A 13,511-nucleotide genomic window follows, 5' to 3' on the forward strand; every position below is an offset into this window, starting at 1 on the left:
TTGTTCCAGTACTAAGATATTTAACATGACAGTGACTGTTTTTCGAGATCTGAAGCACATAAATATTAAAATATCCTGTATAAAAGTTATATGATTTGAAATATTAAACTTTTCATCTTTAATGAAGTAATTTTTATGTTTTTATTGTTTCTTAAAAATGACTTGATATCTTTTATAACTTATTTTTGAATTGATTTTCCCAAGTAAGACACATGGTGACCTATGCCTTAATAGCATATTCAATACATTTCTTACTTTGTGCCCTCTAATGTAATGCTTTTAAGAAGTTTACTTTTTGAATATGCATTTTATTATATTTTGTTTTATTATGTTGTTGTTCAGTTGTTTTTCAGTCGTGTCCAACTCTTTGTGATCCCATTTAGGGTTTTCTTGGCAAAGATACTGGAGTGGTTTGCCATTTCCTTCTCCAGCTCATTTTGTAGATGAAGAAACTGAGGCAAACAGGGTTAAGTGATTTGCCTGGGGTCACACAGCTAGTAAGGATCTGAGAGGGAATTTGAACTTAGGAAGATGAGTCTTCCTGACTCCAGGCCTGGCACTCTATCCCCTGTGCCACCTAGTTGCTCTATTGTTTTATTATATAACCTTGCTATTTAAATGTGGGGACTTTTCCTATTGTCTTAATGTGAAGCATTTTGGGAGTAGGAGGGGGGTTATAATTCTGTATTGTATTTCTTAACACAAAGAACATAAAATTGACAACTGACAATTTGAGTCAACTGGGTAGTGAAACACAGGGCCTTATATCTGAGACTTAAAGTGACTTCTTAGCATCATAAAGGAAGGAGGGAAGAGAGCACTTTATCACTGTGTTCTTTTATTCTGTTTTTGATTCCAGAGCCTAAGACATCCCCTGGAGGTCATCAAGTGTTGATATAAAAAATAATACCTTGCAAATCAAATCCTTCTCCAGGTGGCCTATTCACACAGTTCTATTCAACTTTAAAAATTAATTTAATCTGTTATAATTTCAGTTTACTTAGCGTTTCATGTTCTCTGTTTATACGTTCCATTCCTCAATTTAGATGAATCCAGAAATTCTTCTTGCTTATTCCATAGTTTCATTTGGCAGTTTTTGCAGTGGAAGGCCTGGCTTATGAAATTTGCTGCTTGCTCAGTTTTTATGCAATGTAGGTCTTTTGGTTATTTTTTTTCCATTTGAGACACAATGCAAGGCCTGAAATGTATGTTATAATTTAGAAATTTATTTATAATATATATTATCTTAATAAGAGCTAGAATATGTATGTATGTATATATTGTTATTGTTCAGTTATGTCTGATTCTGTGACTCCATTTGAGGTTTTCTTAGCAGAGTTACTGGAGTAGTTTGCTATTACTTTATCCAGCTCATTTTAAATGATGATGAAACGGAGGCAAATAGAGTTAAGTGACTTGCCCCAGGTCACACAGCTCATGACTGAGACCAGATTTGAACTCACGAAGATGAGTCTTCCTGACTCCAGGCCTAGCATTCTATCCCCTGGGCCACCTAACTGCCTGTATATATGCATACATACAACATATATTTGTATGTGTGTATCTACATACACACACTTAAGTTGTGTAAAGTGTTTTATATATGTTATCTCATTTGAGCCTCATAACAACCCTGAGAGGTAGGTGTTTAGTATTAGCCCCATTTTACAGATCAGGTAACTGAGGCTTAGAGTGGTTAAATGATTTGGGCAGAGTCACACAGCTGGTAAGTTTCTGAGGTAGGATTTGAACTCAGGTCTTCCTTATTCCAAATCTGGAGCTTTGCTTTGCTATGCTGCTGCATTGGTTTTATAGAAATATTTCATGCATTATTTCCCATAATATATTAGCATAATTATCACCTTTCCCCAATTTAATATAAAGTAATAAACTTTTTTATAAAGCTTAAAATCTTACTGCTTCAATTTTTTATCTATATTGATTATTTTAAAAATAATCATGCAACTTGTGAATGTGTCAAGAAAAATTTTATAAATCAAAACATAAATAGGTAGAAGTGAGCTCTAATGCATTTTTTTAGATTGTTTCAAGAAATAACTGACTTGTGATTCAGAATCTTGTGTGGCATTAGTTTAGCCTTGTACAAAATGTAACCTTATTTTGTTGTGATGTGAATAAAGAGTTACTGAAGGTGCATTTTTAGATTCAGGAATTTTGTCTGGCCACTTATGCGACATTAACTTCTTAATTGGTATAATGGTATTATGTCCTGAAAGATAATATGCTTTTTGCCATGCCAATCTTAAAATAAAGTCTTCACATTTTATTTATCACATTATGGGATATGCCTGACATTTTCCTTTAAACAACAATTCAAAATTATAAAAACATAAAAACTGAACAAATTGTATTTGAAATTGAATTATAGATATTGCTGCTTGCAAATATAATATTCCTTAGCTTAGTATATTTCCTTGCTTTTGGCTGCGATTATAGCCCTTTTATTGATGAAGAAGAAAATCATTCTCTTATCATACACTTTCTTCTTTCCTCAAATCAACTCTAACTTATCTCACCATTTCTCTAGAGACATCTAAACCTAGTTACCCACAGAAACATGAAATTAATGTGGCACTTTATCAATCTTTCCTTTGATTATTTTATTTGTAATTATGAGGAAAAGAAGACGGTGTGGTTTTATATGTTCATACAAATTTGCTTCCAAAATAAAAATAAAATATAGGCTTTGTGTGTTTGCTTTGCCCCTAAAAACAAGACTAGGGAAACAGAGCAATTTCAAAGAGACATTGGAGAGATTGGCAGTATGCAGGCAGATACTACAAAGGTGTAGTTTTATCTTTCTCATTCCAGAGTAATAAACAAGCAACTATGAAAGAGAAGTTTGGCCTGTTTTCAGAAGGACAGGTGATTGTTGCCCTTGTGTCATTTAGCCATTAAGGTATGTTTGCAGAGACACATTTACAGCAACACTTTAAGGAAGCATTAGGCTTTCGATTATGTGTGAGAAAAGCTATCTACTTCCGTATTTGAGGTTCCTTCCTCTAAAATATATTCTTTTACTTACTTTCCTAATATAAAATTCATTCATTAGTTATAAAGAAGATAACCATTTCTTTTCTATGCCTTGTATCAGAAGATCACTTTTTCTTCTCTTACTCATGTAAATTCATTTGTTTTCTTCACTATATGGGAGCTTTATGTGAAAAGGTCTCTGTGTTTCCATTTCCTTTTAAAGATGGTAAGAGTTATTGTGGATAAAATTGGGTAAAATACAAATACCAAAAATGTTTTAGACTCAAGTTTTGTAAAAAGAAAACCCCAAAATCATATTTGTCTCTATTTTCTTTAAATTCCTTTATGTTAGCCTAAAATATCTTGTACTTTTGTTTCCATTTGTGAGTTCTTCAATTTAATTTGACAGCTACCCTTGGTAGCTTATAGGAACTAGTCAAATAAAATTCTAAAGAATATTATCTACTTCCTTGCATTTTCCATTTCCTTATACCATTTTCATTTTTTTTCAGAACTGTTTGATTCATTTAATACCCTTTAGTTAACCATTTCTATATACTTCCTATAATTCCCAATTTTAAGCTTTTTAAAAAGTACACAAAATTTCATAAAAGACATTTTAAATTGTATTTTAAGTAGATTAATGTTAAAAATTAAATTGTTTTCTTCTTTGATAAATTTTCAAATATTAATAATTTTATTATCTATATGAATTATATTTTGACATACTACAATACTGCTAATTATGTTCTTACTAAGATATTTATTTTATTTATCTTTTACCAAGAAAGCAAAGGGACCAACTTTGTTTGTAGACTTTTAAATCTTAGCATTGCTACCAAAAGTTTTACTTCTTTATTGACTGATGCTCCAAGAGAGAATAGCATCTTAATTTTCATGATATTATTCTGTTGAAGAGACTTTTTTTAAAAATGTGTTGAGAGTGTGGTAGGAGAATGTCAGCAATTTAATATTTTAGCTTTTACCCAAAACATTTGGCCACTCATGACTTGGTGCAAAAGATTGAACCATACATTTTAAGATAAACTTAGCATTTTCACTTTGGGAGATTTGTTCTTGGCTTAACTTTTTTAATTGGTCCAATCAGTTTATTGTATAAAACATTCAATAAATTAATAATGCTAACAATTTTATCAAAGTGTCTTGGGAAAATATCACGTAAGATTTCCAGTTGACTAAGGGCTGTTTATACTTAGAAATGCTGAAAAAACATAATAGTACTACTTAGATGCACTAAAAAGTAGTCTTCATTGCTACAATTTTAACAGAGGTGACAGAAGAATTTCGTTTAGTAGGAAAATATAGTGTTAACTTTACTTATAGTAAGGGAGGAAAAAGGAGCATATGATCTTGTGAATTAAGGTTTTTGCCCAAACGCTCAATTGGTTGGACCATTTTAACAAAAGTGACTGAGTCACTTTATTATTTCTTTGAATCTTCTTTCCCAAAGGTCAATCTTACAAACCCATGTCAAAAATATTTTATTGCAATACTCATCAATATTATTGCTAACCATGAGGTTTATGTTCATTTCTGTTCCCATACCCCTTTTTCTGTTGTTTTATTCCTCATCTTCAGGATACTTTCCTAATCACTGTGTACATCTATTAATTTGTTGATTATTGAGTAGGTTTTTTTTTTTGGAATGTATTAATACAGTGCATTCAAGGGAAGAGAGAAATAGCAAATGTTTCTAGATTTTGAAATTGTCCTCCCAAATTACAGTACCCATGATTGTAGCAAGGAAAAATTCATGATTGTAACAAAGTGACATTTATTGTTTTGTGTAGAAGTTTATGGTATGACATATATGAATATTTACAATTTTACCTGCTTGATATTATTCATACCTAAGTATTACTCTTATTTACATGTTTCTTAAAGTCTTGTGATGATTTTAACTTTCAATTCAGTTATGTTTTTGTAAATTTCCCTAGATCACGAGTTCTCGATGTGTGTGTATACGTACGTGAATACTCTTTGACATTCTGATGAAAGCTATAGATACTAATGTTTTTAAATCCATAAAATAAATATGATTATGAAGGAAAGCAATTTTATTAAAATACAGTTATCAGCTTGAAAAAATTCATAGACCCATTTTAAGAACTTTTGTTTCACATTTTCATTCAGTTATTTGTAGGGGGAAAGAAATGCTGGTATTATACTTTTGCATTAAAATTTAAAGTCCTTAATGTTTCTGCAATATGATTTATGCCTATCTATTTTATAAAGCTGTATTATAATTTCTAATTTAACAACTGCTTGTTCAAAATAGTATAGTATTTTATTAAATGCATAAATAAATTTTAGAACATAATTCTTGCCAATTCATAATTTTTAAAGCTTTCTTAGGTGGAAAGGAAAACTTTTAGGAGTTTTAAAAAATATGATCAAGTTCCACTAATCTTATTATCTTGATACCTAATTTAATAATGATAATCTCTGTTTCCAGATTCAGATTGTGCTAAGTAAAAGAAAATATATTTATTCATAGATGTATGCATTTTTTGAACAGAGAGTGAAAAATAAATCATTGGAGGATGTGGTTATGTTGAATGTTGACACAAACACTTTGGAAACACCGTTTAATGACCTGAACAACCTACCAAGTGAAGTGGTAAGTCTGAAGGCTATATCATAGTGGGTGTGTATGCTTTCGTCAGGGTCTTTGAATTATTAGTAGTTATTTTTGCCCTTTTTTCTACGTAATATAAAAGCAAAATTATTATGAGTGGGGTAAGGGAAAAAGCATCAGCCTTGAAGTCCATATTTAAAATATTTTTCCCTTTTTGACAGTTGAGGAAACATTGAATGGGACATCACATTACTCATTTTAAAAGCAAGATCATAATTACAAAGCTAGCTGCATTCATTAGGCATAGCTGCTTTAGACGTAAGTCTCTTCATCTCATCTTAATCATTATATTACAAAGTAGGCATTTCTGTCTGCCTAGTGGCATGTCTTGCAAAAGAATGAGAGAGTTTTTGAAGGCAAGAAGAAGAAGGGGGCCAATTATCGGCTTTTGCTTCCCTGCCACCTGCCAGTGCTTTTCCTTTTAATTAATGATCTGATGGCACTGGTCAATATAATAAGAAATGCTTGTACAGTTGGGGTCAGAAAATTCTGGCTTTGATCTCTCTCAACTTTCTGAAACATTTATTTGTTTTCTCTAAATTATTTCAGTTTTATTTTAATCTTTTCTATCCAGCTGAGGGCTGCATGAATGAAAACCTACACTGTTTGTCATATACTTTGGAAGAGCAAAGACTGCTTACTTAGAATTCTATTTGTAAATTAAACTGCAAACCCAGTTTGTCATAAAAGACATCTGATCCTTTTGAAATGACGAAAACTGTCTTTTGTCTGTAAAGGCTGATAAATTAAGTGCCATTTTTTTTTTCTGGTCTTTGATCTTGCAGAGGTTTTTTTGTCTGCAGCTCATAATGGAACATATTTTGTATTTCATGTTAAATAGTCTCTAAAAGTGCATTTCACTTTTCTCTTCCCTAGCATGGAACTGAAAAGTATCCTGGTATTGCTTCTATATTTATGTGTGTTTTGCTTGTCTTAGAATGGAATAATAGATTATAATAATATATTGAATTTGTATAGAACTTCATATTTTTCAAGAGTATGTAAAATTGGTGTTTTATAATGGTTTGGGAGCATTTTTAAGTGTGATATAATAGAAAAAGTGCTTTGAAATACACAGAAGGAGCTTGACTAGATGAATTTTAAGATTTTGGACTCATATTAGAATACTGATAATTATTATTCCTCTAGTATAATAAGGAGTGAAATATTCAAAGTCAGATCTAAGCTATTAATAAATTACTACCATGTTAATGTTAGCTGACTTTGCAATAAATGAAAACTAAACTAGTTCATTGCACTGCAGTAAAATTCATGTTGAGTATATCGAAATCTAAACCAATGAAGTTTTTTTTTAGTTTCTAATATTTAGACTTGCTTATTATAAAAATTTTACAGAAGCTGCTAGAAATGATTGCAGTTTTTCATTAGAACTCCATCAAAGTAGTCTTATTTGAATGGAGAAAATAATGAATGAAAATTCAGTCTCAGCTTTAGGAATATATTCTGCATGGGTATACATTTCCCATTGTAATGACCTCAGGAGAGAACATGGGTGCTTTGTAAAAAATGAAGTTCAGTTTTTTCTATGTTTAGTATTAAAATTATTATAGTCACTTTAGTGATAGATGATATTTCCTTTGAGAATTATGTTTTGATAGTCTTTCCTACCAAGTTATAAAGAAAAGAAACTTCATTCTTGGTGGAACTAATTTGTTTATTAAAAGCACTCATATAGACATATATAGGACTAAAACACCACAAAAATATAAAGCTCTGATTATATACAATGATAGCTAATGTTTTATTGATGAGATTTTGTTTAAATATCATAGAAGTCTTAATAAAGAGAATTCTGATATTATAAAGTTGGGTCAAAAGCCATATCACAAAAAAAGTGAAAATGTAATTCATTTAGATTCTTAGAGGCAAGGCCCACAAACTTATAGAAAGGTCTCTTGAAGATTACATAAATAGCAAAAATTGTAATGTGAAATTAGAACAATCTACTAAAGTCGAAGGAAACCTTATCACTTGGTCCTGAAAACAATCCAGGCAATTGTGTGAGTGACCCCAGTAAATTAAAAATTTTCATCAGTATTCCCAAACTACTTAGAGAATATGTGATAAAAAGCATTGCATTTTGATTTGTACAATGGAAAAATACTTAAAAGTAATCATATATGTTAATCTAATAAAAATATGAGAAGATATTAGTAGATTTTCCTGTTAATGAATGAAAAGAAAAACCTGAAAATGATTATTATTGGTATTATCTGGTGTATAATAAATTACCTGAGATTTAAAGTGGTCCTTTTTAAATCATTCACCAAAGCATTTAAATAATACTTACAGGGTAGATGACTTTCTATGCATGTGAACTCTATTATTGTGTCAGATTGACCAGTGGTCTTGACTGTTCAAAGGTCAGTGGTCACAGTTGTCCTGAATTACCATTCCTTTTTTCCTGTGGACCCTCTGCTGTGTTGCATGCTGTAATCTTCTTAATGGCTTCATTCCAATATTCACACATAATATTTTAGATTTATTGACTGTTAGAAATACTACCATGCCAGTAGCAGTTCCGCTACTCCTAAGGTTATTTCAAATTGGAAAAATAAATCAGGGCAAGGCTTTCAGGAATCCTTTGTTTTCCTTAAGGAGGGGGAAAAAACTGCTTCCTGTCTTCTGACAAGAACACTTGTTTTTAGATTTCATCATTTCATTGTAGATTTGGATCATTAAAAAAAAAAGAAAAAACCAAATAAACAGCCACTTTACTGAGAATGAATTTTAAAATAAATGACTGTTACTCAGAGTGTATTTTCAAGGTAAATTATGCTTTAAAATGGACTTGTGAAGTTGGGGCTGTTTGAAATCTAGTGATTTGAATAAAGAAACCATTATGAAAAAATGTATAGCTATGACCAAATATTTGAAGATTTTGAATTAGAATATAAAATATTCTTTCTTATTTTAAAGCAAATATTTATGATTAGTATATGTTACATGTTACATTTTATGGACATATACTTAGTTATGTAAAAATTATTTTATATCCATTAATTTACTATCTTTTATTAGTTGTGTACGTGTGTGTGAGTATGTCTGTGTTATAAATGTATAATACGTATGTTGAATATGGGGTAATTTTAGTTGAGGAAAACAAATTTAATTGACCTTTCATTTTGTTTTTACATACTAGTTTTGTGAGAAAAGCAAGCAATTGCTTCCTGCATTGACATGTTTAATTTCTAAAGTTTTGCTACAAAAAGTCAATAAACATTTATTAAACACCACCTTTGTGCCAGACACTATGCTAAGAGCTGGGACATGAAAAAAGGCTTACAGTCTAAAAAGGAAGAAAATTGGAATAATAAATTGGAAATATATTGTTTAATTATTTCAAAATATGTATTCTAAAAAATGATTCTTTTGAAATATCTCTATTAAACTCTTTTTAATTCAATAAAGTGGCAAAGTAGGAAATGCCATAATTAGTTGAAAATTTTGAATACTTAAACTTGGGATTATTATCAAGTTTGCAAAGTAAGCATTAGAGTTTATTTAAGGAGAAATTAAAACTTTTTTATCTCTAGAAAATATATGTCCACTGTAGAGTAGTAGATAAGAGTGCTGGAATTAGAGTCAGAAGGGCCTAGGTTAAATTCCATTTTACTTACTCACTAACTGCGTGATCCTGTGCAAGTCACTTAACCTCTCTTTTACTCAATTTCCTCATCTGTAAAATGTTGGGGTGGGATTTGATCACTTCCAATGTTGCTTCTAGCTCTAATTCTGTTATCCTGTGAAATGAATGATGACTTAAATATACAATCTGGAAATAAACCATATATTCTATGTAAGAAATTTACATATGATAGTATTTGTATGTGTGAGAAAATGATTATTACTAATACTTTGGAAGAAATTAATACTGTTTAATCATATTTTACCAAGAATTAATTAGCATATCCTCTAAGATAGGACAGTATTCTTTACCCTGGAAAAAGATAGCATTAGTGATAGAATCATAGGATGAATTTATATACATTGCCTCCTATATTTATGCCCTAGTCACTGTAACATGCTTCTTTTCTTAAATCATGAAAATATGCTATATACTGAAGAGCTTTTTATCCAACTTTGATACCTATGAAATTGAAAAAAGCTGAAAATTATGCTTTCAGTGCTATTTACCAACATTTTAAGATCTGTGCATATATATTTAGAAATAGAAAAAGCCTTGCTATTACAGTTAAAGTAAGAAAATTTGTAAATTACATTTTGTTCTAAATTTCTTTCCTGCCATTTAATACTTCATTCTCTTATGGTATTTTCAGAGATTATCATATATGTGCATTATGTACATATATATATATACACACATATATCTACATATATAGTGGTACTTTTCATATGAATTAATTTCACCTGATCCTCACTACAATCTTATGAGTTATATAATCCTACTATTTTTTTCTTGAGACTTAGAAATTTTTTCATGAAACTCTGTAGAAATAGTGATCTTGATTTTAACAGGTTTCCTGCTGTGAACCTCTAAAATCTCAAGTTAGTGATCTCAGATTTTAAAGTATTCATTTTGTGTGCAAACCTAAATATCTTTTAGATAATTTAAAGGTAGATGTGAAAATTGATGAAGCGTTTAGCATTGTTCCAGAGAACACAGCGTTACTTGTGCTTAAGGAGACACCCTTTCAAAAGTAATTGCCTAGATTTTAGATCTTATTGAACAGATTTTATTTACAGGATATTTCAGAAAACTTGAACAACAAATTTTCTACTTTCTATTTATATTTCTATTTCCTAATCCGGAAATCTAAATAAGTAATTATTCTGTGAGCTAAGAAGTATATCACAGTTCAACTGTTGTAAATTAAGCTACTTGAAATGACTGAATTGTGTAGTTTAGTCCTGCCTAAATTAATATAAAAGAAGTAAATAGAGATGAACTCTGGGATCGTTCTTGACTCTTCTTGTCCTTTCATCCTTCATTTTTAAATCAGTTGTCAAGTCTTTTTCTCTCAAACTCCATGAAAATTCTCCATGACTGCTCTTACATCTATCTCTTTTTCTCCCATTACAAAGCTGCTAGCATAATTCAGGTCTTATCACCTGTTGTCTAGATTACTTTAATAGTCTACTAATTCATTTCCCTACTGCCAGTCTCTCTCCAATTTATCCTCCCAAGACTTGCCAAAACAATCTTCCCAAGTACGGATCTGACTCTGTCACTCTCCTACTCAAGATGCTTCACTGGCTTCTCATCTTCTCACACCTTACACTCCCTGTTATCTCTGTGATACAGTGACACTGACCTCATGCCTGGATCAGTCTCTCCCTCTTCGTCTCTGCCTCCTGGTTTTCCTGCCTTCCTTCAGTGAAAAATCTACCTTCTATAGGAAACTCTTTGTGATATCCTTTCATTTTAGTGTCTTCTCTTTGTTGATTATTTCCAGTTTATCCTGTGTATATATTTTTTGTACATTTTTGTTTGCTTGTTGTCTGCCCTGTTTGACTGTGAGCTCCTTGAGAGCAGAGACTGTCTTTTGCCTTTCTTTTTATGTATAGTAGACACTTGATAAATGCTCATTGACTGCCTGTAAAATAAAATGCAAACTCATTATTTTGGTACTGAAAGTCTTCCATAATCTAACTTCCAGTAATTTTTCCAATCAGATTCCATACTGTGTCCCTTCATATGTTCTATATTTTGCTCTAATTCCATTACTACTCATTTCTCCATATTTAATATATCTCCTGTCTCCATGCATTTGGACAAACTATTTTCCATTGCCTGAAATTTATTACTTTTTTATCACTACCTCTTAGAATTCTTCCTTCAAGCCTGTACTTGGGATCTACTTCCAATAGCTGAGTGTTGTGGAGTCAGAGGGCCTGATTAAAATCCTACATCTGATTCTTTTTTTTTTTGCTAGTAAGTGTTATGTGTCTGAGCCCGAATTTGAACTCAGGGACTCCTGAATCCAGGGCCGGTGCTCTGTCCACTGCGCCACCTAGCTGCCCCAACCTGCATCTGATTCTTAATACCTGTGTGACCTTGGGCACATCACTTCACTTACCTGGACCTTGGTTTCTTCATCTGTAAAATCAAGGGATTGATCTAAGTGGCCTCTGGGTTCCCTTCCAGCTCAAAAACTGTAACCTTATGTTCCTCATTTCCCTGCAACTATTTTTGTCCCCTCCCTCTTTATTTGTGTGCTTGGGATTCTCCCTGTATGATTTAAGTTCCTTGAGGTCAGGACTACATAGTCTTTGTCTGTCTCTCTTCATGGTCTAACATATTGCCTTGTACGTGATTAGTATTTTAGAATATTTATTGAATTGAATTGAATGATGCCTTAGATAGGGAAATGTATCCTATATTTTACGTTAAACTTAAGATCAAAAGCAGTACTTGGGCCAGTAGAAATTGTTAAATATATACTTTCCAATTGCTTGTTTTTGAGAAAAAGAAATGATTCTATATGAGAACCTGAAAATTTCATAATAGTAGGAAGTCAAATTCTGTGTCACAAAATGTATTCTATTTTTAGAATCGCACAGAATGTTATACCTTTTTAAAATGTAAGGACAAAAGAAGATGATGGTTTAAAATCGTCAGCTTTGGCCAAATGTGCAAACTCGATACTTAAGAAAGAAATGGGAAAAATCACACGGCTGTGGAAAATTGAACAGTTTATTTTCATAGGTAATTTACTGCTTAGTCTCTCTTCTTTATTTTATAGCTTTTTTAATATTGAAAAACATTTAGATTTTATTAGTCAGGTCATATCAATAAGCATTTGTAGTGGGTCATTTTCCCCTCATTGTTATCTAATAGAAAATGCAATTCAGTCTTTATTTTCCTGATCAACCGTATTTGCCCAGGATGACTTCATTACTTTGAACCTCTGTATAAAGGTCTAATATTAATTAATCTTTATTTGTTTGTTGAGAGAAAATGTGATCCCTCAGTACAAGGAACAATTTTGAATTCTATATGTGACACTAACTGTGGCCCTGGGCAAATACTTGGGCTTTCTGAGCTTCACTTCCCTTATGTGTAAAATATGACTAACAATAATTACAGTAGCTTCCTCACAGGTTCATTGTTAGGAAAGTGCTTTGTCAATCTTAAACCATTCTGTAATGTATGGTGCTGTTGTTTAGTTGTTTAGTCATGTCCAACTCTTTGTTACATCATGGACCACAGCACACCAATACTATCCATGGCGTTTTCTTTGCAAAGATGCTGGAGTGGTTTGCCATTTCCTTTTCTAGTGGATTAAAGCAGAGGTTAAGTGATTTGCCCAAGGTCACACAGTTGCTAAGTGTCTGATGCTGGATTTGAACTCATCTTCCTCACTCCAGGCTCAGTGCTCCATCCACTGAGTCTTCTAGCTGGTATAGTAGTGCTATTTATTCACATGATTTCCTCCTAGTACAATATAAAGTCCTTGAAAGCAGTGGCAGTTATGCTGGATTTCTTTTTCCATGTGTCTTTGGTGCCTGGCATAACTGCATATCTAAAAGGCACTTAAAAATGGTTGTTTACTAGGTTTCAATTAAATTTTCTCCACAGACATTTTAATGCCAAAATGGTAATAAAAAGAAATTTGGTGAGTATAGCAGCAGGAATGAGGCAATATGATGTAATGGAAAAGCACTTGGATTTAATATTAAAGGACCTTTTTTCAATTCCTTGCATTGCCACTGTATAGATAACATTGGGCAAGTACCCATTTCTGCAGGCGTCAATTTCCATTTGTAAAATGAAACATCTGTTAATTTTAATGCCTTCCTTCTGTTAATTGTTTCCTATTTATCCTGTATATAACTTGTTTGTATATATTTGTTTCTTTGTTATCTCTTCATT

At 31.6% G+C, this 13,511-nt stretch overlaps 1 protein-coding gene across 4 annotated transcripts in view; it reads left to right on the forward strand.

Moving 5' to 3' along the window:
- Positions 1-13,511, forward strand: part of DENND1B (DENN domain containing 1B) — a 390,124-nt gene that overhangs the window by 253,467 nt on the left and 123,146 nt on the right. For all 4 annotated transcript variants that reach the window (XM_027843462.1, XM_027843459.1, XM_027843461.1 and 1 more), the window contains one exon: positions 5,534-5,635. In XM_027843462.1, coding sequence (XP_027699263.1) covers positions 5,534-5,635 — 102 coding nt within the window. The remainder of the gene's footprint in view (positions 1-5,533; positions 5,636-13,511) is intronic.

This window comes from Vombatus ursinus, unplaced genomic scaffold (assembly GCF_900497805.2).
Source record: "Vombatus ursinus unplaced genomic scaffold, bare-nosed wombat genome assembly UNPS02014909.1, whole genome shotgun sequence".
NCBI lineage: Eukaryota > Metazoa > Chordata > Mammalia > Diprotodontia > Vombatidae > Vombatus > Vombatus ursinus.